General features: G+C 47.4%; 1 protein-coding gene across 4 annotated transcripts in view; it reads right to left on the bottom strand.

Annotated features, from left to right (window-relative positions):
- jade2 (jade family PHD finger 2) overlaps positions 1–21563 on the bottom strand; it is a 63889-nt gene extending 42326 nt beyond the window's left edge. The window contains exons 1-5 of one of the 4 annotated variants that reach the window (XM_036523690.1): positions 21508–21563; positions 20204–20269; positions 13516–13579; positions 12030–12115; positions 5264–5421 (exon numbers count right to left, since the gene is read on the bottom strand). In XM_036523690.1, the coding sequence (XP_036379583.1) occupies positions 5264–5421; positions 12030–12115; positions 13516–13579; positions 20204–20269; positions 21508–21543 (410 nt within the window). In that variant the 5' untranslated portion in view covers positions 21544–21563. Of the gene's footprint in view, positions 1–5263; positions 5422–12029; positions 12116–13515; positions 13580–20203; positions 20270–21107; positions 21211–21507 lie in introns of those variants that run through there. The other 3 variants (XM_036523691.1, XM_036523692.1, XM_036523693.1) reach the window with 3 other exon arrangements.
- Positions 21564–27589: the final 6026 nt, after the last annotated feature.

Below are 27589 nucleotides of genomic sequence, written 5' to 3'. Positions count from 1 at the left end.
AGCAGACTTAGTTGTAAAGAGCAGGTACAGGGGCTTCCAAGTGGCTCAGTTTGCAAGGTACCTGTCTCATATGCAGGGCGAACCCTACGGTCAAGCTTTTTTCCGCAGCTGTAGCATCAATCAGCAATGACCTGAAGCCCACAGCAGCTGAAAAAAATCAGCCGTGTCCGCCAAGGAGAGGGGCAGGCAGGTCAGCCAAGGTTTCCTCATCTCGGTGCTCTCGCCTACCCTGCAATTTGTCAGTTGTCTGCGAGTTTCTCACATGTCGTCCGCGGAGAAGCACCTATCCTCCAATTGGCACCCGCTTCCCTCCTCCAACTGGTAAACTGTGTGGGACTTGTACTGTGGGAAAACAGCCACTGGCTTTGTGTGAATTTACCAGAGTTGTGCTTTTGTTTTTTTTTCTTCAAACTACTGCACAAGTGCAGAGGTCACAATCGGATAAACCTAATGCAGAATTGGAGGCATAAAAGGAGGGGGTACAACTGTGGAGCACAGGTCAGCCCAAAATGCACAGATAAGACACTAAAGCAAAGGTATGACTGCAAAGAGCAGCTGATATATTCTCTCCTTCACTTCCCTATCATACCCATTCTTAATAAAGCAGTCCTTCCCAGATTCCTCTGCACTGCAGACACTGTCTGTAGTGTGGTTTTATCTTGTCATACCAAACCCAGAACAAATTTCATGTGTCAGAAACCCCCCCCCCTCCCCCCCTCCATAACAAAGCCAGTGATTTCACTCCTCTGTGACATGCTCTGAATCTTTTACAGTCAGACACATGAGAAGAGGATTATGGGAAACGGTCCACAGGAAACTGAAACATTACCTTTTATTATTTGGCTTCTGTGAAATCGCACAAATGACCAATCAACGCACTGTATTGCAATGTATGGGAGCAAAAAAAAAAAATTTGTTTTATTTCAGATTAGCTTTTAAAGCAAGATTTAAAAACCTTTCTCCTCCTGAGAAGAGTAATACCACGCCCTATTGGCTCAAACTTCACTGCTGGGTCGATAAGATTATTTGTAGGGAGTCTACTACACGCGCGTAGCGCGAGTTTAAAACTGCTGCCGGCAAGTAGCAGCAAGCAAACATTATTACAAGCAGCTCTTGCTAAATACTCAAAGGGAGCATTTCGTGAAAGTGGCACGCTGATGCTTTGTTTCCGCACATAATGTCCCTCTAGATTACAAGCAAAAAGTGAGTAGCAACAAACATCTTGGAAGCACTTTGCATACAAGCACTTGTCAGTCGGGTAGGGCAATGTCTTTCAGAGACGCAGCTGAAAACCTGTTTGCGAAAAAAAAAGCCTTTGGTGAAAACCGGAGAACAATCCAAACCTTTATGACAGGTTGTGGTTTTTATCAACCTGCTGTCACTTTTCTGACAGTGTGCAGAGCATTTGATCCTAACTAGGCCAAACATCTTGACCTTGCCTCAGTAAAAGCGTGAGTATATTGCCCTGTCAAAACTATATCAGGGCGTAACAACCGTGAACTCTTTATCAACTCCATAGCAGACTTCAGATTGCAAGATTTTTTTTTTGTCTTAAAGATGTCTGGGTGACAAATGTATGTCGTCAGATTTTATCAAACAGCTTGCCAATATCAGAAAACTATAAATGCAAGACAACACAATTACACACGATTGCAAATCATGCCTGGGGCAGAATATAGATTGTAAGGATTACAGCCAATGTAAAAATATGTATTGATGTCATAAAAAGTATATGCAAATTGCAGGCAATTTGTATGCAAATTAATGGTATGCATACATTTCCCTGACTTCAAGCATTAAATGTGTACATTTCCCTAGCTACACTGCTAATTGTCTGAATCCTGCCCAGAGTAAAGATTTCTGTGATAATATCAGAACCACACCACAGTACATATCATTATTACTGATATTTTTACATTATAAAGCGCAAGCTCCCTGAAAGCCAACAGACAATACGATGTGGTCAGATGTGACTTACGGTGACATTTGAGATGATTTTATTAAATACTTCGACATTAATGAAAGGGAGATGAGTTACTTTAAAGCTGGAGGCACACCAGTCTCAATGATCACAACTGAATAGGTTCTCTTCCAAGAAACACAAAGACCCGATTCTCAAGGCTGACACGGAGCATTGCCAGCTCATCAGCGGCACTAACCCAAGAATTTTACCTGCAATCAATATGTGTCCCGTGCACTTTAAAACAAACGTTATTTTTTCGTCTTTGTGTAAGATAAATGCAACAAAGCTTGAACTTTGCACAAACATTTGAGCTTGCTTGTTTGGACCAACTGCTGCAACACAAGGACGAGAATTGTAGCGGTTGCTAGTATTCCATTGGTTGCATGCTGCAACTTTTCAACTGAGCCCTGTTCGCTTGCCTTTCACCTGCAGCAGGGATTCTCAGGGGAGCGTACAGGTGCGACGGAGAACCCAGGCACCCCTGCGTGCTGTGCTCTCGCTTCTCCTGCGGGTTATGCGCCGCTTTCATCAGTTAGCTGCGGTGGAAATGGAGCACGGTGAGAAATCGTTCCGTCTATCTGTGGAAGAGGTTGGCCTTTTTCTTTTTTTTTTTTTTTGGAAATGGGCAACGCAGGAGTCTGGCAGCTGTGGCAGAGGCAGAAACGGCGCTTCGGGAGATCACGGTTTGGTGGCCTGCTTGAGCGGTTGATTTTCAATTGAACGTAAAGGCGCGTGCTTTCGTGCGATGCAAGTTTACTGAGGGGAGTAAAAATCACAACCGCGCCAAGTTCCATCCCAAACGTTGAGATTCAGACTCCCCGAGTGCCTTCAAGAGAAAGCTGAAAACTCATCTCTTCAAGCTGTATCTCCAGTCTACCTTCCTCTCCATCTATCCTATTTATCCCTATTTTTCTATTTTAAAAAAAGCACTCTACACTAGCTTAGCAATTAACTCAGTATCTTATTGACCTCCTGTAATACTTTGATAACTACTCTTAGCATAGTGATGCGCTTATTTGGCGCGTCTGCTAAATGATGTAACGTAATGTAATGTTCTGAGAACGCCCCCTCAGTTGTGGTCTGATGGTTTTAATTCATGCTATTGAAAGATTATTTCAATATCAAGGATTCAGATATAGCTGTGATTGAGCAGCCATGTGACACACTCGCAATCATATCAAACAGTCAAAAGAGCTTGCTGAAAAAGCGCCCTAAATGGCCACGCCACAAAGCATTCTTGTGCTCACCACCATTGGTGCTGTAGGAAACCACTTGGCCCAATCAGCAGCTGCCCTATCGCCGTGCAGCAGCCATCCTATTGAGGGCAACATTGAGTTCTTGTGCTGTAATGTAATGGTATAATCCCAGATCCCCTCCCCCCAGTTAACCATGGTTATTTTGGCAGTTACCCGATATGTAATTTCCAGTACTGGTGCAAGCCGAACTGTATCTCTGCAATCTCCTCTCCGAGGGCCGCTAGGAGGAAAGGACTCTGACCGGGCCATGAGCTCTGGACTTGCGGAAAAGTTTTTTCGCCGCGAGGTTAGCGTGGTTGGCCCATTCCAGTTCTGGACGTCCACTCGGCCACGCGATGCTCTGTGGCCCCTGGCACTTGGCCTTTATCTCTCCGCAGCAGTCAGGCAAAGGGCTATCTTTGAGCTACTCGACTTCTCTCGCAGACTTAAGCTTTTTACATGGCTCAGAAATCATCCACTTTTGGCCCGTGAGGAGCTTCGGAGACGAGGTTTCCAATTTACTGCAGTGGAAAATTAAGCTGTGTCAAGGCTTTTTTTTCCTCATCTTTTCCTTTTTTTAATCATTTCATACATGTAATTATTATTTTTTTCCCCCCTACATTTCAAGGGGACTTAGGCTAAAGAGCCCGCGCCAATTCGTCATTCTCTGTCTGCTGAATGGGACTGTTACGCAATAGCTAATTACTTCCACTTGGCCCAGGGAGTAGCTTGTCTTCCCCCCACTGCACTGTGTGGTTATCTCCTGAAGACCGGGATTGAGAGAGCTGCACAATGCGGGCCCGCTGCGACAAAGCCGCCACCCTGTCCTCTGCCACACACCTCTGAAGACAACCGCGCTACTGCAGCTAGCATGTCGTAGCGCTAAAAACACAACGAGAAAGCGGCCAAAAAGAGCGGGGGGGAGGGGTGGGTGGCAGAAGGTTCCCCGCGGCACAAGAAGGAGAAACTCGAACGACACGGAGGACATGCACAAAGCAATCTGAAGCGGCACGTTATGAAGTCACGATACGGTGCGATTAATTCAAAACGCCCGCATTCTCTGGGCCCCTCCGACCGCTGCAGAAAAAGTGGGGGAAAGGGAAAAAAAGAAACAAAAAAAAAAAAGAGGATTCTTGCTGCCTTTGAAAATGCGCTTGGAAGCCGGCCCAATCGAATGTCTGTTTTTCTCCTCTGTGCGCTCCTTCGCCGCGGCCGAAACACCCAGAGGAAGGCAAGGCGCTGGCCGAGCCCGGCGCCGACGCTCTCGGCCTCGATCCCGCCGGCTGGGCTCCGCCGCCCCGGTTATCACCGGCTCGCATGCCGCACGTGAGAAGGGCCGCGGGTTCGAAGTCCTCCGCGGCAGTGACTCGCCGCCCAGCTATGCGCTGCGGTGTCTAATACGTCCTCCCCGCCCCCCCCGCTCCGCGAGCTGTCCCCTGGCTCGCGGCAGCAGCCGGTCGGGAATCGTTTAACCCTTCTCGGGTGCCGTCACGTTCACTTGAGCCTGTGAGATGCTCATCTCGCCGAGCTAGGCATGCCGGAATACCGCCGCTCCTCGGTTTCCTGCGCGCTGTTTGGCAAACCCCAGGCTTTATCAGTGATTTGCAGAACCGGTGTAGGGTGATTACCGAGCTGCTGCGAGGCCGACTGCGGGGGATCTGTTAAGTGCTCGGGCACGCCCCCTCAAGCACATGTTAGCGCGTATGTGTGCGTGAGTGTGTGTGTGTGTGCGCGCATGCATGCAGGGTAGGGTAATGCTACTTTATGGATGGTGTGGGTGTGCGTGTTTGCATAGGAGAGCATTTTGACAAGGGTACAGTACAGATTTAAAAGATGACAGAAGATTTAGCTGGAGGAAGAGTGCAGTTCATGTAAATGTTGAGGCTGGCGCATTGGAGCGTGAGGCTGGCAGAACTGCATGATGTCTACAGTGACTGTGAGTGTTGATGGCAGGTACTTTGAGCAAGCGTGCTGTATATGGTAATGGTGAATGTTTCCATGCAGGTACATCGTACGAGGTGGCATGTTCGTGTAAGAATTCTGAGGGGGTGTGGGAGGGCAGTACCTGACCACGGGCTCTGGGATGGCCTCCACGTTGGCTGGGACCTGCACCCCTTTCTCCCACTCCTGCCGCCAGGGGTCGGACAGCACGTAGAACTCCTCGGGGCTCAACTGCGCCGAGTCGGGGAGCTTCATGGCGGTGATGAAGTCGGTCCGGAACACCTGTAAGCCAGGGCACAGAGACAAAGACGGAGGGAATCAGTCAGTCACACCGCTCCGTCCAATCAGGCGTGACCGTATGGTCACATGACTGAGGGGCAACGAAACACCAAACAGAGCAAACATTAAGAAGCATTAAAGGACCCATAACGCCCAAAGCCTTGACTGGGACACACAGTATCTAAAGCCATCTGCTTCACCAGCTCACTGCCTGCATCTCAACTGGGTGCTCTTCCACAGGAAGAAATACTCACAGCTGTAAATAACAGCCCGATGACGCCTACAAATGTGCCACTGTAAGTACAAAGGCAACATGATGGCAGCGTATAAAACACGCATATAAAAAGACCTATATAAATAAGCGCAAGTGTACTGGCACTCGCCTATTCGTGTCAAGGATGTGCTCCTTAGAAATACGACAAGTGGAACAATGTAAATCAGACATGCTTTTCCCATAAACTTAAGTGTTATAATTGGGAGGGGGGGTGAATTTACATCGCTAATTTACGACGCCCCAGCCTGACTATAACGTCACCTAATTATCAGAGCCATGCATTAACCAAATCAATACAGAAATGCATGAATAGACAATGAAATGAGCACAGACATGCCTGCTCTCTAAAAATATGGGGTTATTGGCAGGGACAAAGAGGCCTGCTGGTCTCTGCACCTGAAAGTGCACTGACATACAAGGCTTTAAAACGGCGAAGATGAACTTCTTTTTCACCTCGTGCAGCTTGCAGCAGCGAAGGAGATAACCAAAAGCTCAAATACATTTTCTAATCAAGCGGCAGGCAATATTTCTGCCACATGGGTTTACTTACTGAAAAATTCTTTTACACAGACCAGCTTTACTCCCCCGTTTCATTAACGCCGTACTGGACACGTCGCAAATCATGCCGAGATAAAACGTGAATTACCAACATAAATAAACCGAATGGAGATTTTTACCTGCAGAGTGAGCTTTGCCCTCAGTTTTGACCAGACTTCAGCCCTTTTGCCTGCTGGAGCTGGAGCCAACAGCTCTGATATTATCAGCTCCATAATAACAGGAGATGCCAGCCCACACCAACCTTACTCAAGGACATCTGCAGCACAACACATTATCCTCCGAGACGGCGAGTTCAGCCTTCTGACACAGGCTTCATTATACACTTTATCATTTCTTTATAAGCCCCCTTATCCCGGCTTTATTAGCCAGCACTCTCTGCAGAGGCGCTACGAGCCCCGCCACTCCACACATCCGATATAATCAAATATTCTTATTAAAGGAAAAAACACAGAAAGAGAGAGAGAGAGAGACACACAGAGAGAGGGAGAAAGGGAGAGAGAGACTCATGTGACTGATTGCCTTTTACTTCAAACGCCCAGGAAAACCAGACCAGCCCCACCGATTGGATTAAGCGTGGTGGGTGGATAGGTGACTCTGACTGAGTGTGAAACGCCAGAGAGAGACAGGGAAACGCAACAGGGATCGAGAGGGACCGATGGAGAGAGACATTACGAAAGGGTGGAAATGAGAGGTGTGAGACCGGAAAGAGTCAAGAAGGGTGGGGCCGATGGAGAGGAGCTGGGAGAGCGATATTAAAGAAGGATGGGAGTGACGGAGGGAGACAGGAGGGAGAGACATTAAGGAAGGGCGAGGCAGGGAAAGAAAGATGCTATGGAAGTGTGGGATGGAGAGAGAGACATCAAGGAAAGGTGACACTGACAGAGGGAAAGACCAGGGAGACATTACAGAAAAGTGGGACTGATGGACGGAGACTGAAGAGAGACATGAAGGAAAGATGGGGCTGATGGAGAGAGAGACGTTGAGGAAGGATCGGACTGATGGAGGGTGAGATTGAGGAGAAACGCAAAGGACAGGGAGATGGACACAGAGTCCGCACGTGATGAGACCAGACAGGGCCCACCCCCGGCGCTCCAACGACAGGCACGCTTTGGCCGCTGCTGCCGGGCCGTAGCGCCTGTGATTCATTTTTACAGCCGCATGTTTATACAACTGAACCGCAGCTAATTAATGTCAGGGAAATAGAATTACAAGGTGCCTGGTTTTTAGTGTATACTCTCTCTAATATTAAACAGTCCCCCCCCCCCCCGTCTGCACAGGCCGAGGTCATGTGCCGCCCCAGTGACTGCCGGCGTGGTAATGGCTACAGGACAGAGTGAGCCAAAGACAACGTCTCTTGGACCAGGCTGCCAAGGCAAGGAAAGACCCGAACTGGTGCTTTTGCACACATGCTTCAGCTTTTGGGAGTGTGTCCATTTACACGAGGAGCAGCATAGCATAGTGTTAAGGAGCAGGACTCGTAACCAAAAGGTTGCTGGTTTGATTTCCTGGGGCACTGTTGCTGTACCCTAGGGCAAGGTACTTAACCCACAACTGCCTCGGTACATATCCAGCTGTAGAAATGGACAACACTGCATAAACTGCAGTGGCCAACCTATCAAAGGCTTGTATCTGCGGTGCATGATCAGCTCAGAAGCTTAGGGCTCTAGGTTTACGTCCAGGCAACCCGCCACGGCAACCGCTTTATTAAAAATGCAGCCCAGGAGGAATATCCAGCAGTCAAGTTGAAAGGAGCATGGTTGAATCAAAGGGCTTGTTGGTTAACAGCACTCTTCTTCCTGTGAATCACCCCCATCCATGTCTATGTAACTACAAACTATGTCACTTCACAACCTGTACCTATGGGAGAAAAGCCTTCCTGTTCCTTTAAAAGCCTTTGCATGCAATAGGTTGCACAAGAAATAAAAAAAACTTAGGCCTCATATAGGGCTGTACAAGACTGAAGTGCTACAAGTACATCCTTCAGCATGGAGACAGATGTCAGCGCGTGGAGGGGATTCTAATTTTAGCGTCCGTGTGCTTTTAATGATGGGGTTTTTTTGAAGGTTTGGAGGAGTTCGAGGAAAGCTACGTGAGCTCTGCTGTTTATGTTCACCACACGGCTCCATGAGTCACGGCCAAAGGCGTAAGCTAACGCCGAGCGAACTTCCACCCCAGCTCAACCCTCCACCGACTCCTCCTCTCCCCGCTGCAGCTATGGTGCAATGGATGCCGCTCCACTCCGACGGAGACGCCCAACCTCTACTTTCCCAGCAAGCTGCACACAAACTCCTCCCACTCGTGGGGCGGGGACAGTGAGGTCCGGCGCGGACACGAGGCATTGGGTGTATGGCGAGAAAATAAGCCGCATGGCCCAGCAGGGTGTGACACCCCAGCACCCAGCATCCTCTGCGCCCTCTCTTGCAATTACGACCGCAAGTGTCCCTGTGCCTCAAATTAGCGTTCATTCAAATGTCAGGCCAAACGGGAGAGAAGGAGCGAGAGAGTGAGAGAAGGCAAGTGAGCAAGAGAAATCCTCTTTCTGCTCTTTTTCATCCAAATTTTTTTTTCTCTTTTAGAGGGACTTTAATTCCAGCTGGGGAGGCATCCAGATGTTCATCTGCGAAGCTTTATGGAGCAGACACTTGGATGAAGGGAAGGGGGGGGGGGGTCGGGGGGGCCCCGAGCAGGGACGCTGGGACTCGCTGCCGTGCGCGTGGGGCCGTTACGCTCGACGATACGCCTCTGCATCGGGGCCGGGAAAAGCCTGACATTCAGAAGCAGACATGGGCTCTTACTACCAGAAGAGCGACGAGGATTTCCACAGTCTGGAGGACGCAGCTGGGCGAATGAAGATGTGAGGAGCGGAGAGATCAGTTATTCTTCACAAAGTCTTCCCTAAACACGAGCCCCACAAAAACCGCCTGTGGGAGACGGATAGAAACGAAATAACACACTCAGAGAAAAAGGCCCCTTTCAATCGCGCCAGATAGGGCATAAGCTAAAGATCCCTCGTTTCCCATGATTCTATGCTCCTTTTTAGCCCTTACATCCTCGTCTTGATCTTCTTCCCTTTTACGCTTTTGAAATTCGCTTTTCCCCGACTCATTCAGCGTCTCAAATGAAAGTAATTTCATTCACATCATGCTGCCTTTCAATGTGTCAATTACACCCCTGAATTGAGGGGGCCATTTCACATTCTCCTCAAAAACATTAAGTCTTGATCACAAGCCAGCGAAAAGGTTTAGGAAAAAAGTCTATACGTACTTCTAAGGGCAGTTTATCCATCATCTTTTATTCAGAGGTCATATCGTTCACGAATATTATACCTCTCTCAACATTTCTACCAAAGTAGGTTGCCACCTTAACTCTCAAAGCTCAGCCACACAATATCTCAAGGTTTTAGAGATGAAATTCTCTTATATATGCAACAGAATTTTCATGTGTGTCCTTTTTTTTCCCTTTGGAAAAGGGAAGGACGTGACATCTGCATGGAAAAGAACAAGATCTGAACTGTACAGAGTGTATGACATTATTTGCCATCCTCACAAGAGGTCCAAAGCATAAACCAGAGCCCAGACCTTGACAGAGAGAGCCGACGTTCAATCTTTCAGACGACAGATTGACTGATTTCATGCCATTACTCCCGGGTTGACAGACGACAAGGCGTAAACTTCAGTTAATGCGCAATTCCACCGAACGACCAGAGGATTTTTTCCATCCGATAGTCTTCCACGCCCTCAATAGTCCTAAGTGACCATGATACACGTGCCTAAGTGGCAGATAAAACACAGCTCACACTTATCAGTGAGAAACATGGCTAATGCTTTCCAACACTTAATTAGCCATGCAGAGCCAGTACTGGGAGAAGATAAATACAAAACAGTGAGCATTCATTGGACCAAACTTTCTCTTGGACCAATCGTAGAGGAGAGCTCTCAGAGGCTAGCCAATGGTGTGTGGTCTGCCGAGCCACTTCTGCCTCCTGCCCACTTTCCAGCTTCAGCTCCGCTGTCCGGCCGATGCAAAGTTCTGAGTGAATCAGCAAGTGGAAAAACCCAGCTGGTGAGATGGCAGCACAGCCATATTAAGATAAGCATCAAGTGGTTATGATATGGGGGTGGGGCTTCTTTGCCACCTCTGGCTTTGCCCTTCGGGGCGGCTCCCTCAAACGCCTGACGAGTCGTGCCTCGGCCACCTGGCGCACGAACCGCGAGCCATCGGCGGTATGCTAATGGTAGCCCACAGGCCGCTCTGATCCTGCAGTCATCTGAATCACGGTGCCATCCAGAGCCTGCGCATCCATACGCAGGGCCTGGCAGCGGTTCCAGGGGGAGCCGGCCATCCCTGGCTGCGTTCCTGCAGCTGTTTGCATCTGGTTGCCATGGATCTGCGCAGATGTTTCTGGCCGGCTTAATGGGCTCCAGCAGCTGTTTGACGTCCCCTCTGGTGGGCGTGGACAGATGCTGGCTCCTGGATCTGTTGATTTATTTTAGTTCATTATTTCATTTTGCAGTTGGTGGCACCTAGCTGCAATATGGCCGCTCGGATCACGGCATGTGCTTCCAGCCTGGAGCGGGCTGCAGGGTGGGAGGGACTCATCCACAGGCACGGTTCCAGGGCGTACGATGCCTCACACTCTCCACGAGGCGGTTTAGACACTTTTTTTGACCAGTCTGAGGAATAAATGGACCTTTATTTGGAACGCAACCACACCATGCTGGAAAAAAATGCATTCTTGCTGAATGCACTGAATGCATTCTTATTGCATAAATTCACTAGGAAAATACTCTAGCACAAATACTAAAAATTCTACTGACAATCACTAAGCTTCTTCATTTGCCCCTGGAGAGAGCATTTTTTTCCATTTTACAAACTGCTAGGCACCCACTGGAGTGTCAGTGGATTTTAAGTTTCTAAAATAAGTTATCCATTGAACAATGGGAATACACTATTCTTTTAGTAAATCATGAAAATTAGGAAACTCTCTCAAGGAAACTGAAGAATACTCTTTTTTCTTGCTGCAGCTGTGTTGCTGTACCTCTGACGGACCCCACTGGAGAATACCATGAGCATTTTACCAGAATCATTCTTCTGAACAAATGCGCTGTTTTTTTTTTTTTTTTTTTTTTTGACTTACCAACATGTAGCTGACAAAGCAGGGGGTTTCTGCTCATCTGCGTAGCACATGGGGTTAATTCATTAAATGCCAAGCAAGCAAATGCTTCGGGGAGGAGGAAAGAAATGAAAGGGAAACAAACACCCCTTTTCACCAGCATGCGCTGTTACGTTTCAATAATCTGAGGCGCGCGGCAGCATCTGTGCCCTTCCGCAGCGTTAGCCACGCGCTGACAACTGTCACGGAATCCTCCGGAGACACAACAAAGGAGCAGCGCTCTGAACGCTGCCACCCTCCAGAGCAGGTTTGATTCATCAAACGCAAACATCGCCCGTTCTGAAGGTGCCCTTTTCTCCCGGATCTAATAAGGAGCGGGGAAAACGTTCGATCGAAACCCGTTGACGACTGCTGTAGGTGTTGGACGGGAACGGGAGTGTAAAAAGGAGCAAACTTCACCGATGCTGACGTCTTGTTTGGAGATGGAAACTCGGACCGGGTGGAAAAGACTGCTTATGAATAAGGTACGGAAACCCTTCATAGCACGTGTACCCAGATGACTATCCAAGGGTCGGTTAGGCTGGACTGAAGGGCTACAGAAGAAGGGCTTGCTCTTCTGCTGAGAGGGTGTTGCTGGCACAGGAAGGCATGCCGTGGGTAACTCACCTCTGACGGTTTCTTCTGCTCCTGTCGCACCCAGGTGCTATTGGTCCCCGTGTTCTTGGAGCATCTTGACCAGGTGGTCACGTGACCTGAAGACAAACAACCTGTTTCAGACGAAGCACACCTCTCACCAGCCCCCTAAAATACATGTCAGAATATCACCACTGGAGACGCTTGCCGGCACACGGACCCCCACCCTAGGTCCCTCCACGCTGCTTGGCAGTGGAGAGTTCTGGGAGGGTTCCCGCTGGGCCGCCCTGGTTCTATTTCACGATCACAGCTCTGTTATTGGTCTGGCGGAGATCTGGCCTTGTTTTTACAGCCCGTTAAATGTGGACCAGCGGAGAGGGAGCTCAGGCGCGACGGGGGAGGCAAGATCCACAGTCAGCTGGGATCATGGCTCTCCTGGGAGGCGTCCTCCCAGCAGACGGGAAAATCCAGCCACATTCCCCAGCTAGAGCTGACAGGTACAAGCCACTTTAATCACTCAGATTACTGCTACTCTGAGCTGCGCTGTGCACGAGTGCCCCCTAAAATATAAAAATACCACCTCGGGTATCTAACCTGCAGGTGGTCCTGGGTGGTCCTAATCACACAGCTTTATTTATAGGCCAAGATCAAACCTCTCCTCTTGAGTAAAAGAAAAAAAAAATACATTAAAAAATCCTCACAGCGAAGCAGGAAGACAGACATTAATCTTGTAAATAACTGACATCTCCATTCACGCCAGTGACAGCTTGTTATGTTTGAGATGTGTGGTGTTCTGTCTGTCTGACGGGAGTTTGCAGAGGCGTGTTTCCATACGCGCCAGGCAGAGGTGGCCCATCGCGGCACGCGGCGGGGGCGCTCGAAAACCCAACTCTCAGCCCTGCCCTGCAGGCGTCCAATGCGCATCTCTAGCTTTGATCACGTGACTAATCAAAATCCGGGAATGTATGGCTTGTGAGTCATCATGTGGACCTTTCACACAATGGCCATCTAACAGAGGACAGCTGACGCAATTCCTGAGCTATTTAAAGGGCCATTATAAAGCATCTGCAACATCCAAACCTACCAACTGCCTGGGGAAATGGACTTAAGCTCTTAAATATAAGCCCCCAGCTATCGTCACCAAATGTTGCCCTGATGCCGGAATAACGCCCCCTGGTGCTAGCGAGGAAGACGCTTCGGGTGATCTGCTAATGAGCAGTCAAACACCCTTTGAGGGCCCGAGCCCTACGCAAGCACCCAGAACTCATAAGAGGAGCGAACAGGCGGCATCAGGCGAGGCGAGCCCACACAGGATCATTTCAAACGATCTGCTCCAGCACTTGTTTGTTTTCGCCTGTTTGCTTTTCCTTTGGCCGTCAAACACAGGCCGCTGCCCGCCCATAATCTCCGCCGTTTAGTCGGAGTGCGGCACGCACGACGCGCTCCAAACTAATTAGTCTCCAATGGTGACAATCCCTCCCCTGCCCACCTTTCATCTCGCCGAAGCGAGGCTACTCACTGTCAGTGGTGTCGGAGTCATTGCTGCTGGTGGAGTACTTCCTCCTCTTTTTCTCACTCTCCATCTGGTGGAAGACAAAACAGAGGGGGGGGGGGACACTTGAGTGTGCAGCAGCAGCAGTTGCAGAGGCAGAATCAGCAGCAGCATCAAAAGCGCTGGGTTTACTGCCCTTGGCCTGCCAGCCACTGCCCTGCTCCCACGCCCAATTCAGCCACTCTTTGATACACTGAGAGAAGGAGCAGGGTGTGGCGCAGTGGGGATGTCTGATCTACAGATACACTGAGCATGTTAGGGATGCTGGTGTGTGTGTGTGTGGATAAACACCCACACACACACACCACACAGATAAAGAGAGTGACACACACGCACACACAGAAACACACACACTTGATCTGCCGTCCCACGGGACCACAGTCGGCCAGGAAAAAAGCGCACAGAAGGAAAAAACGGGTTACGGCCCTCAGTGTCTCCGGGCAGATTTATGTGGCCATAAAACTGGTCTTTTCCCACTTACGCTGCACTCTCCCTGCTGCCGAGCCGCCCGCACCCGGCTTTACAACCGACATTTAGACTTACAAACGGCGATCCCCTCCATTCCCTCCACAGAAGGGGTGACACAGAAAGTGTTCCCCGAGGCATCGCGTGCGTGTCAGCCCGTCTGACCCGGCCCACAGACCCGGCCCTGCCCCCCTGAGACCCGACCCCCCCCCCGGGGGCCGCGGAACGTGCCAGGGGAACCTCTCCCTCTCAGAGGCGAAGCGAAAGCCCGCAGGCGGACTCGGGTTTCCCTGGATGCGGCCCTGTCAGACAGCCGCCCGTCTCCTACCTCAAGCGTCGGGGCGCAAATCGATCCGACCGCAGGGCTGCCCGCCGACTTTCACTGCGCGAAAACCGCGCTCCGCTCCTTGCCGCGCCTCCCAGGAACGAAACCCTAAACGGGAGGGCGGGCCACTGCCCCCGCCACGGCAGGAGGAAGTAAACGCGAGATGCTCGAGAGGAGCGGGGGACGCAGGAGGAATGCGCATCTCCCGCTACAAAACCAACACAACCGCGGCGTATGCTTTCGGCCAGGAACAGCAAAAAAATGCGGAGCCCTCCCCCCAAGGGGCGCGTTTCCACAGACCGGCGGAATGGCACCTGCAGGTATCATGCTGGTGTCGACTTCACACCGTAAAACAAATTGAGTGCTCAGCAGAGACCGGGGGAGTGCAGGTGCTGCACTCGGCCCGCCCTCTAAAACACTCTGTAGTAGTTGGCATCAAACGCATCTCGCTGCGGCCAAGCTGGATTACATTACTGCGCTATGAGACTCCAACGCGGGCCCCCCGCTCCTCTCCATCCACCTTCACTGCGAGGTGACCGCCAGCTCGCCCAGCGTCTGTGCCGCGCGCGCGCCCGGGAACTGACTCCGGTTCAGCCCTCCCGACGAACCCTACAACTTTTCTCAATGGAGGCCTCTCCGCCGACGGCTGACATCCGCACCTCTCCTGGTCTCGCCCGCCCAGGTCCACCTCCGGTTTTCTTGGCACCGGCCGTGCAGCAGGTGGGGGGAAGTGAGCTAGCTGAGCAGTTCCGGACTAAAGACTAAATCCACTACAAGTCCTCCGGCTGGCAGGCGTCGGTGTTGACAGCGGATGTGGAGAGGAACTGTCGAGAGCACTGAAGGGCTTCGAGCGAGACCCTCAGAGACACTGCGGCTTCCGTTCTCCCGCATCACGCGAACGCCTCTCACACAAAATGCTGCCAACGCCAATAACCAGTCCGGTTACAGTGCTGCACAGACCTGCAGACCGACCACAAACCTGGTGCAAACTGTAATCACCCAGCATGCCGCTGTGGAACAATTAAGCATCCATCCATTAGGCGAAGGATGCCCATCACCCTGCAGCAAACAAATCTGCTCTCAGGGTGCTGGTGAAAGCACCAAAATAGCTTCCCCTCACACCAATAATGGTGACAGTTGTTGTTGTTGTTGTGTACACACACCATAAGCTCTCTAAAATTCCTGCAGGACCTCCTGGGCAGCCCGATTAGACAGCCTGCATGGAGGCAGCTTCATCAACTGGTATCCCAGGGTGCCGCATCCTGCCCTCACAGAGAAGATGGAGGCGGAAGCCAGGTCCCGGGATCGAGGGTACAAAAGCAGGTGGCCACGTGTGCAGCTCCGCTTGGGGGAGTGCCAAGCCCTCCTTTTGCCTTTTTTGTTTGTTGACAATGGCTGTCCCTCCTCTCCGCTGAATGAGGGAGGAGGGGGGGCGCTGCAACATGAGCAGCCACCCAGCGCCGTGTTAATGGCATGTGTACCAAACAAGGCCGCGACAACGAGAGAGGGATACCGCCGCAACCCCCCCGCGGGACCCACTCCCGCTCCCCTTTCCCTCCCCTCAGCGCCCACGCCCGCCCACCCGCCCGGAATCCTCCAAAGAGGAGGAGAGCAAACACAAGAGGAAGATGAGCATTGCTCCAGCAATGTCAGGCTTCTGAGCGCCCCCCCGCATGCATCACCAAGAACTGGGGTGGCAGTGAATTTAACAGTTAAGGAGCAGGACTTGCAACCGAAAGGTTGCCGGTTGGATTCCCCACGGAGGTACTGCAGCTGTACCCTTGGGCAAGGTACTTATCCCACAACCACCTCAGTAAATTTCCAGCTGTATAAATGGATAACATTGTTAAAACCCGTAGCCGATGCAAGTCGCTCTGGAGAAGAGCGTCCGCTAAATGCCAACGATAATAATCATAATAATAGAACGGAATTGGCCGAGCGATCCCAGTGACATCATCGCCCAGCTACACAGAAGCAACCGCACCACAGCTGCCCGCTCCAAAGCGAACTCTCACAGCTGCGCTGACAGTCAGAGAGGCATTGTGACTTAGGCTTCCTACAGCACTCCGTCCACATCGCCTCAATCGCCCAAAAAACAATGATGCACGACTGCACTTCGCCCCATTGTACAACCCCCCCCCCCCCCCCCCCCTTTCTCCAGGTTTGGGCAGGGAGGTAATGACGGCATCGGTTTCCTGCACCTGTGCGTCCACTGAGGAGCCGGTGCACCGCCGAGGGTGAAGCTGCAGAGTTAATGACTGAGCGAAGGCTTGACCACAGCACTGGCGCAACCTCCCCCAATGACCTCACCGCTAAGCACGAGTCATCTCCCCAAAGACAGCCATGAAGAAAGGAAGAGAGAGGAGGGGAAAAAAAACACCGAAATTTCCTTATGAATTGCCCGGGTTTCAGCGGCAGAAGTATTAGCATTATTTATTGACCCCCCCCCCCCCCCAGTTTTAATTTTCTCTCCCGAGCAAACAGTTCATTAAAAAAAAAAAAAAAGGGGGGGGGGGGGGTCCAAATCACTCCGGAGCCTCGTCCTGAAAGTGCTGACAAACAGGCCGGGGAAGTATCCAGCAGACCTGAGAGACTGCCAAGACACAGGGCTTGAAAAGCAGGGAAGCTGCTGGAGATTAATCCTCCGCACTCACCTCCCCTGCCATCAGCAGTTCATTAGTCCAGTGAGGGATGGGGGAGAGCGCGCTGCCCTCTGTCTCAGACTGACCCTGTTAAGCTTGAAGGAGGTGGGAGGTGTGAGGGAGAGAGGGGGGGGTTCAGGGTGGGTGCAGGGGGACTGTGTGGGGCAAAGGGGGGTCTGGGGTGCGCTGGAAGGGGAGGGCCAGGGGGGAAAAAAAAAAAAAAAAAAAAAAAAACTGCTCCCAAAACCACAGTTTGCATGGTCATGAGTTAAGGTACACACCTCAGGCAGGTGAACAGTTTAACGTCTCACACTCCAAACTACCCGTTTCAAGGATCTTTGTGCAAGAATTGTGATGAATAAAGCACTCCAGTGTAAAATTACATGTTCTGGCATCCTTAACTGAAAGGACGGTGCAGAAAGAAAGTCAGAGCAACCGAGAAAATCATTCAGGAGACTGAGGTGCACATTGTGCACCAAACCAAAAGACTGCAGGGTAGGTATCTACCGCTACAATCCTATTTGCAAATGCAAAAAAAAAAAAAGACATTACCCGATTCATTTTAATTTCTAACTGATTTCGGTTTGAACTGCGGGTAATTTATTCTTCCCAGAGGTGAGGGGGGGGAGAAAAAAAAAATATTTCCATTCCTTCAGGATGAAATCCTGCTGGGCTATTACATTTCAATAAATTCTCTGTGAGTCATCTTGCCTGGGTGAAAGGCATTCATCGCCCTGCTCCCGGAGATGTCACCCTCTGCCCACTGAACGGCGGCGGGCAGAGCGACGCGGGCTGGGCTAATGAGCGCCCGGGCCGCGTCCGGGTCATCTGCAGTCCACGCCGTTGTGCCAGCCTTTTGCAGCCCCGCGTGCATACGCAGCGTGGGGGCAATAAAGGCGAGAGAACAAGCACTCGCGTGTGAGCGCATCGTCCCCCCCGGCTGTTCCCCCCCCCCCCTCAGTCGACACACATGAGCGGCTCACGCTGCTGCTGCTGGGGGGAGGTGGGGTTGGGGGGTGTGTGTGCATGTGCGTGTGTGTGTGTGTGTGTGTGTGTGTGTGTGTGGGGGGGTGGGGGGGCGGTGGGGAGAGAGTAGCGCTGTGTGGAGTGACGAAGTGCCGTGGGCGGCAGTTCATTCATGAATAACACTCCCCCCTGTGGAGGGACCGCTAATAGGATACTACTGCCCATGTGACGGGGCTGAGCCCCTCCTCAGCCAATCCGGAGAGGCCCCCCCGCTCGCGCACATGCACCATCTCCGCAGTGCTCCATTACTGGGAGGCAGGTCACTGACAGGAGCTGAGTGACGGCAACTCGCAGCGCTACACTGATGACACACAGGCCTGGGAGACGTGGATTCCTGCACTTCCAGCCCGGCAGAGCCCCCTCATCCCTCTCTCTCTCTCTCTCTCTCCCTCTCTAGTGCTCGTACAGCCTATCAGTCTCATTTAAGCGAGGACTGCATGCCTCTCCTGAGAGCGAAAGGGCCCCTATGCCCCTCAGCTTGACTCATCTCCTGTTCCTTGGCCCCCCGAGGGAGACGGGGCTATGCTGTCACTGCTGGGAAAATGTAACAAGTCTCAGGATGATTCAGACCATCTTAATTGATTCAAGGGAAAGGCTGTTTGCTTGTATCTGTATCTGTGCGCAAGGACCAGACGCTACATTAAGCCGGAGTCTGGGTACTGGGAGTGATGGATTAACATCAATTGCGAAGAGCAAAGCTTTCAGGAAATGCCTCAAAGCGGGGTGAATTCACTTGCCTTTCCCAGTCGTGTTTTGGTGATTTTTTCCCTTTTTTTCACCAATGTAGTTCTCTGACCACACAGGTTTAAGGCTTGAGTAGACCTTGGAAGGGCATGCAATTTAAACTGCAAATTCAAAATTATAATTAACCCATTTCAGAGAAATTCTCTATAAACACAAGCTAACGACAAAGATAACTAATAAATCAGTTATCCTGGACTATGCGTTTACCAAACGGAATCATTTTCGTGAGTTACTTTTGCAAACTTTATCATCGGTAAACGGTACAGATGCATGGACAATCACGCTTCAGGTCCTGACACTGACGTTGCGCCTTCTGCAACGCCATGCCCACACCATGCAAAAAAAAAGGTGTATCAAATTGCCTTGCGGTCGTCCGTACTGTTATAAAATCGCCGATTCCTTAAAGAGCAGCGATGCACACCCAAAAAAATTACCACAATCTCGCAATGAGAAATCCGATCGCCCCCCGCATGGGTGTACAGAAGCGCCTATCAAGATTAACCTCTCGAGGGATCCGCTATTACAAGTCACGTCATGCGCAGCAAAAAAAAAAAGCTGGAGAGTCCCGCCCCCTTCGCAATGAGCGCACAGACTTTCTGAAGGTAAACAGCCACTCCCCCGAGTTCGTCCTGCTCCTAACCACGCAGCGAAAAGGGGGCTGTAGCCTCCGCTTCAAAAAAAAAAAACCCTTTGCACCTTCCTCTCCGATATGTGCGCGGTTTAACCGTTCATATAATAGTAAACTCTGGGGCGTAATTCGCGCAAGAGCATATGTTCCCATTCCACGGCGAAATACGTGAGAGAGGAAAAAAAATCCTCTGCAACCCGTACCATCATCAAAACGCCTGTTTCCAGCTAGCTGGCTAAGCGTTAGCCTCTCTCCCCCCCCTCCCACCCGCGGCACAGAGCACACTTCGGATGAATTCTGTTTCATTCATTTGACATCATTATTACCAGTGATATTTAATAGCCAACTGGCCGTTTAATAAAATCGCAGCGCAACGCGCACAGGAAACTGCTACCTATGCAGCTAGCAAGCTAGCGAGTCTGGCATAAGTTTGTAATAACTTAGCTAGCTCACTTCCTGTCAGCGGTAACAGCAAACTGAACGTTATTAGCTGGGTTAGCTCGCTAGCTAATACGTTGCCAAGACATTCAACTATGATCCCGCGGACCCTCCACAATCTGTCCGAATGCTCTCATTAATGCCTCCGTGTTTTAGCACAACTGCGTGCACCACGCCGTTTTCACTCGATGGCGTCAATAATTCATGTATATCACAACAACCGTTTCTCCCAATTACGGAAAAGTTAGTCTAAAGTATCGTTTCTGCCCATATTATCTCCAGAAAACATCTGACCTACATGCGTGAGCCAGCTTCAAATCTCACGATTCGCTCCTAAAGTGTACTCTTCACAGTTGGGGGGAAAAAGATTAACGGGTGCAAACGTACCTTTTTACCTTGTTTGCAGGCTGCTTTGGGTGTCAAAGTGTCCTCGATTCTGGAGGATGAACGATGCTGTGAAATTAGGAGATCATTGGTAACCACTGACATGTACAGAGATAATTCTAGTATAGCTAGCTAGCCAGATATAACTAGCTAAATTAGCATTCCACGTTGGTAGCAAGTGACAGCGTTAGCTAGCGAGCTAGATGCACTCCCAAGTCGAAATAAAAAGTAGCAAGAAGCTAACTATTATCACGTTATTCCATATTAAATCCTATCCAAGAGCACAACATATTATGCAACAAAACTGCGATGGCCGCCTACGCAGTTCTTAATTGTATTAACTTAGCTAATCTTTTTTAGACTTTGTAGCGATATCATCCGAAATCCAAATAATCTAGCCAACCAGCTAGCTTGCACAGCTAACTATGATATCTAGCTAGCTAGCTGACTAGCTAGTTAGCTAAATTTGCTAAACCATGTCGCATTTTCGGAAAGAATCCAGGTCCGGGGTGGTATCCGTCAGTTCAAGATAAATAATCAGATTGTCTTTTTCTCTTCAATTCCCGTAAAAAAATCGAAAGGCTGAAATTGCAATGTACGAGTCGGCTAAGGTTTGCTAGCTAGCTAGCTAGTTTCGCAATGCTCTGCCATAAAAACATTTCTATCCTCTCGTGGTTGCTCGCTCGCTCCCTCTCTCGCCTGCCCGTGCTCTCCCTCCTGTCTGATTGCACAGGCGTATACTGGGTCTTGCAACCTTACAAAAATAAGCTCACACTTAAAAATCTTTTGGCGCCATATTAATGACGTACTTTAAATTTGCCATTTCCAAATGGCGTCTCATATAGAACTAACGATGTACTCTTGCGCACAACAATATCTAACACAACGACAGCTGTATTTTTTTCACCTGTCAAGTTTCTTGGGAAAGTGATAGCTACCATTAAGATAACGTCAGCGGCATGTTGAGTCAGAAGATGGGGCGGTTCGTGGTATTACCGTCCATTTTATTGGTATCATAGAGAGCAAACCCACTGTGAAAAAAATCGGATAAGTAATAGATGTTATGTATCTTACCAAATATAACTTTTTGGGGTCAAAAAAGCACTATAATCTACAAAGTTAGCACTACCGCGCAAAACACTTTTAAAACTGCGGTTGTGCAGGTTGCAAAGTATTGTCAGGTTATGCGTTAAGTTTTTGTGTGCAAATATTTGCCTCCACAAATAACCTCCCTGCAAGCTAACGAATAGATTTTTCTTTTGGTAGCATTTTAAAAAGCGCACGATCCGGTCACGTGTACAACTTACTGTATCTCTTGCAGTTCCGAACACTTGCAAATGCATGCATAGCAAACACCTGCCAAGATGGTCAGACGTTTTTTTTTTTTTTCTTAAAGCACCTCCCCATTTTATACATTTGTGTCTATAAAGGCCTGTTATCAATACTTACAAAATAGCAACTGTAGCAACTTTACCATTTCCTTATTTGAGAAAATAAATAAATAAACAATATAATTAATTTCCTATTTTAATTTTGTTTTTATGCGTGTATTGAACCTAAGGAAGCGCCACTATAATTATATTAGGACTTTGATTGTCCAGACCACGGTTTCTGGGCCGTTTTAAATAATATCCACCAAAAATACACTGACTGATTTTTGGGGTTGTATGCTGTAGTATGCTCTTATTTAGATCTTTTTCATAAGCAATTAATTATTTACTTTTTTTAAGATGACATTCTGATTTTTATGTCCTTACTTAATTTTTCATCTTTCTGTATTTCATATCCTAAATATTATGTGTGGGAGAAATAGGTAGAATATTTTTGTGAAGAGTGACCCTCTACTTCCATAAATTTCACATTACAGAAGGAGAGCAGGGTACTAATTACAGTAATGTTTCATGAGAGCAGATGCAACCAAGCACACAAATGCTAATTGCTGTCAGGTGTCATTCTATCTGTATTGCTGAGATGCTCCTTTGCAAACAGCAAAGTGTGGCTGTCAAGGACAATGCATCATTTGGCACAGATTCAATGTTTTTCAGCAAATTCAAGGTGTTTGCTCTTGATGAAGAGCAAGCCAGCACCCCCACATCAACAGTATGCTGTGGTTGCTCCTCTTGTAAAATCTAGCATTTCCACTTTTTATATTTAACACAGTATGCAAATAAAAAGAACATTGTGTGTTTGCAATTACAGATGAGATGCAACGGGTGGTAAAACTGCTCCAGAAACCTATTCCATTCCATAAAAAAATGTTATGACACTGTGAACAATTCAAATATATATATTATTCATATCTATATATAATATCATATTTATTTATCTTTAGGCCCCAAGGCACAGACAGAAGTACCAGAACTATGTCCAAATGCAGATTCTAACTACCTTTTACAGTCATGAGCTTTATGTTGAGTATAAATCTTAACTCACTGGGAGACAGTTAAAAGCAAAAGGACTCAGTGACAACAATCCAAGGTAACGTCCAGAGGAAACTGCCCAGAACAGACGTAGTGCATGATCAAGACCAAGGGCAATGGCTTGGTTTGGACAAAGCAAAGTTAAGCAATATGTAGGCAACATACTGAGACTGCCTTCAAATTCTGCCTGTTTCTGAGGGGCTGTTGACTGTACGAAAGCAGGGGACAAGAAAGAGACTTAGTCTGCTAAGGGGATATTGTTAAAATGCAGCTACCTGTCTTCATTTGTTAAACATTTCAAAAAGCATTTCTGTCAAAATGTCAATCAATAATTGCAAAGAGGTCACATGTTCCTTTAGCCCTAAAAGGAACCCTCATTTAGGCTGTGATATTGTTTCTGCAGCCTTTTCCTCTTTTAATTTACATGAATAAAGCATCTGTATGCATTCTTAGCACCAACCCTGAATACAAATTTGTACATAGTTGTGTAATAAGAGAGAAAATGAACAGAATACATTATTTCAGTATTACCTTCCATACCAAGGTGAAAGGTGGATGTCCTGAAGAGTGATTATGTACAAGTTCTGGGCAAGATATACTGCAACGTGTGTAGTAATGAGACCACTAGGTCAGACTATAGTACCTCCTGGTGGTCACTATGAGAACTGACAGCTATACTTAAGTCAAACAGGGGTCAATCACAAGGCCTCTGAACCCCACGTCCAGTCTGTATTTTCACAGGTTGATGTCTGAGATTCACAGAATTTCATCAATCAATCACAGGTTTCAGGTTATCTATGTCGGTCTCTCTTTTTTATAACGGATTCTATTTAAGGTTTTTTCATACTTCTACAGTAACTACAGGCTGTTAATATTGTGGTCTGTCATTACAATGTTTTTGTTAAAATCCATAATAAGTAAATTTCGCCAAACAATTATTGCTTATGATTGCAAGTAATGTTGAAATGTAAAAGAAGATATCTCAAGCTGACAAGGCCATTTTGAGTGACAGTCATTTATTGTCATTTTGTGTTGTAGTATTCTGTAGTTATGTCTGCTGTATTATTTTCCAGTTCTTCCTTGTTTTTTTTCCCAGTACTTCCTTGTTTCTGCCTGATTTCATAAAGAGGGAAATTTAGATCATAATCATTTATTTATACCGCAGAATTTTATCTGTCTTATTCAAGTCCTGAGACTGTTCATGAATTAATATCTCTACATCTCATCTTTCCCATTTATGAACACGAATATGAGACAGAACCATATTTGCATTCAGCCTGCTTGTAAAATCACTTTCCCTTCAGCAGTGTTGTATCAGGAAGTTCTGTTACCTGTTAGAATCCTACATGCTGTTAGTTTTTCCCTGACTCAGCAGGGGAGTGACTCATCAAAACTGAGATGTTGCCATGCCTCCTGGAAGAGAGGATTATTATATTATAAGTCTATATTTCACTTGGGGGGAGGGGGTTGCAATGAACAAACTATTTAGCAAATAGCATCCATCAGACTATAAAGAAAAGATTATTATATGTGTCAAATTGAGTTTTTTGTTTTTTCCTCTGACACCATCTCCAAGTCCCATTTTGATTTGCAAATCTAGTAAGATCCTGTAAATCAAGATCTTTTATTACTTTAGTACTTACAATGATTAGCAGTGGGAACCACATCCAGCTTCCCTGATTTGTGTACCATAAACTGTTGAATCTCGTTTCTCGTGTCTCTTCCTCAAAAAAGTTACAGCAGAGACATTGACTACGTAAATTTGTATATTTAAAATAAACTATGAGAGCATAACAGGTTTCAGTAAAAGGTCAATGTTCATTAACCATTGTTATTTATGATATTAACCAGTTAATAATTATTTCATGTGTAAAAAATGTAGTTTTATGTTTTATTCAGCCCCCCATCTCACACGTTGGAAATAATTTAAGTAAATAATAATAATAATAATAATAATAATCCAGAATTCAGTGGGATACAGACATGCAGTAAAATGAACATTCACTATTATCTTATCCATTTGAACTCCATGTAGGGGAAAAAATTATTTCCCATCTTCCATGTCAGTGAGGTGGCACCTGAATTACTTTGAATACAAGGCTGAAAACGAGTTTCAATGCCTGCATGAACATGTTTGTATTACAGCAACCCATTTCTGTGTGAGGTAGAGAACCAGCCATGCAAAGTGAGATCAGAGCTGTGTAATTGATCCAGTGTCTGAGGACTGTAATGATAAGCCATTAAAGCATTTTATGTAGTTGCCTAGCTATTGGTGGGGGGTGCAAAAATCCATTACCTAATAACATGAATCACAGTCAATGTAATAATTTCATTGTATAAACCATACAAAAAATGTTCAGTGTAGTTTATTATTCTTTCTTACCTGAATATGCCTGATTCAGGGTTAATGTATAGTGTTACTATATGGATTCTAAGGAAGGTCTACTGTAAAAGGCTATGTGAACACAGCTCCCTGCTGAGGTCAATGCATTTCCCCTCCAGAAAGCAGCTCCCCAACAGCCCTGTCAACACTTCTGCTTGGCTAACTAGGAGACGTAAGGTCCTTCCAGAGGATTCTCTGTTTGACTTTGCGACTGACACTTGCCCTTTTTTTCCCCTCGTGTTCCAAGAAAACCACTTGTGCTGCTGCACCATTTGGTGTGATGTGGCGCACAAGAGCTTTTCCTCCTGTTGTCTCCCTCTTCTGCCGTTGCCGTTCCATTGCGCCATCTCAGGAACGTTGCTGTGACAGAATCTGAGTCTGAAAGGGGCCTCTCTTGTTTTGTTCTGCTCCTTTTTTTTTTTTGCAACACTGCAAATGTGTTATTTTTCCTGTAACTCTCCAGGGCTTTGTGGCTTGCAAAAACAGTGGGTTTCTTTTTATTATTTTTTTTTACTGACTTTCTATTTTTTTTTTTTTTAATTGAACTATTTCTCCAAAACTTACCAAATTTGGTGCGTAGATACTTAGTTATCCTCTGTTTTAAGCATTGGCCGTGGGAGCACACTCAGCATTGTCATACTTCGGTGGTCAATATGATTAATTCTGAGTGCCTGATATATGTTTATCCAAAAACATTACATATATGAATCTTGCTGTAGATACTGGTGACTTGTTATGTAATGTTCAAAAGCACAGGATGTTTCATCACATTTTATGGAAATGGGAGTTCACATTTGATTAATTAAAATCAACATAACTGCTACATCAACACCCTAAGTGTGACAGCAGAGAGTGTGTAGGAATGGGACTTGTGACTATTGTAGTTGGGCCTGATATTATTTATTTGTTTGTAGACACAGTTATCAAGAGCTACACACAAAGCCATCATGGACTTTGGAGAGACCCCTAATATTAGTAGTTAGGGTTTTCTAGTTGTAGATGCTACATGCAATGGCCAAATCTGATGAAACCTGAATCTTGTATGTCTTATCTATGTCTTTCTAGACTCTTATTCTTTCAGAAAGTGAATTGCTTAAATGATTCTTGACTCACAAACCCTACCACTGGTAATTTTAAACAATAAAAATATGATTTCTTTCCCTTTCAGTTGGTTTGTAGTTCCGTGTTGTATACCTAGGTTTTAATTCATGCTTTTCTGTAAGAAAATGTATAAGGAAATATTGATCAAATATGCTAACTCAGTTTATACCAATATAAATTGTCTTTTTTGCCATGGAATTTTGCCGTTGAATGAAAGATTTGCATGTATGTATTTCAAAATTTGTGTATTTGAATCAGGGTATCTTTAACAAAAAGTCTGGAATTTAAAGGGAAGTCGCTTCACTTACATAATCTTGCTCTGTTTTTTCCAACTGCTGATTATATGTGCAACAATCATCACTAGACTTCAAAGATATTAAAGTCTAGACGTAAATGTACCACACAAAAGTTGTCTGGATTGGTGGTACTGTGAACAAGACACTTCCTCAGGGGTTGTGAGTTCAATCCCAGGTCTATTCTCCACTTGAATTTTTACTTTGTTGAGATATACTTCTGGTCAGTGTAAGACGAAACCCTAGGTCTTACATAGAGGCTTACACTTGTGTGGTAGTAGGTATCTGTGTACAATCTGCCTTACTTTGCCTTGCAACATCCTTTTTGTTGCCCTGGGCTTAACCCCCTCAGGTGCTGCTTATAACTGTCATTATTATTATGGTAATAACCACCTGGTTATAATTGTATACTTAGGTTGTGGGGTTACTTTAAACAGATTATAATATGCTATTTTATTTCGTTTAGCCTGTAATTATAATCATCTGGTTATAATTGCATGATATTTTCCTTGAAACCAGTGACATGTGGCTAGTTTCTTCATTGCTGCTGCTCGGTCTGTGTGTGTCTGTGGGTGAACGGTGTGCTGCAACCAATTTGCAGGAGCCTGTGCCATTGCTTATGAGACGCTTGCTTTGAAGGGTCCGAGGGTATTTCCATAACCGTGTCAGCTATGCAGCCAGTGAAAGCAGTTGGCTAGAATGCTCCAGCTTACTTCTCTCTGCGCTCACCCTTATGTTTGCTTGGAAGACTGTGCCCGCTGCATCTGAAACTCTGCATGGCTCTTCAGCAGGCGAACTTGCCAAGTAGCAGAATTTATCCAGGCAAGACAGAGCCTCCTTCTGCCATTCCTGTGGTTGCTCTTATGGTTCCTTGTCACTGTCTAGGCTGTGAAGTTAAAAAATGTCTCCCTTTTGTGATCACGGTACAAAGACCACACATACCACACACGTTTACGTAGTCGATTGATAAAGTACTGTGTGTTCTCGCTTCGCCCGTTTTGGCTAGACGCCCACCCAGTGTGGAGTGTGGGTGCAGTGTCGGGTCTCTTACCTTGTGGGCCATGCTCCTGGGGCCCTCTCCCAGGTTGATGTTCGTGCAGCTGCCAGTTGGGCTCTGTTTTCAACCTGGATGTTTCCACCAACGCATTTACGGGGGTGTCAGTGCATTCTTCTCAGGCTTTGTCCGAGAATA

The sequence above is a fragment of the Megalops cyprinoides genome, chromosome 3 (genome assembly GCF_013368585.1).
Source record: "Megalops cyprinoides isolate fMegCyp1 chromosome 3, fMegCyp1.pri, whole genome shotgun sequence".
Lineage (NCBI taxonomy): Eukaryota > Metazoa > Chordata > Actinopteri > Elopiformes > Megalopidae > Megalops > Megalops cyprinoides.
Note: the sequence above shows the minus strand (reverse complement) of the source record. Positions and strands in the feature narration are given on the sequence as shown.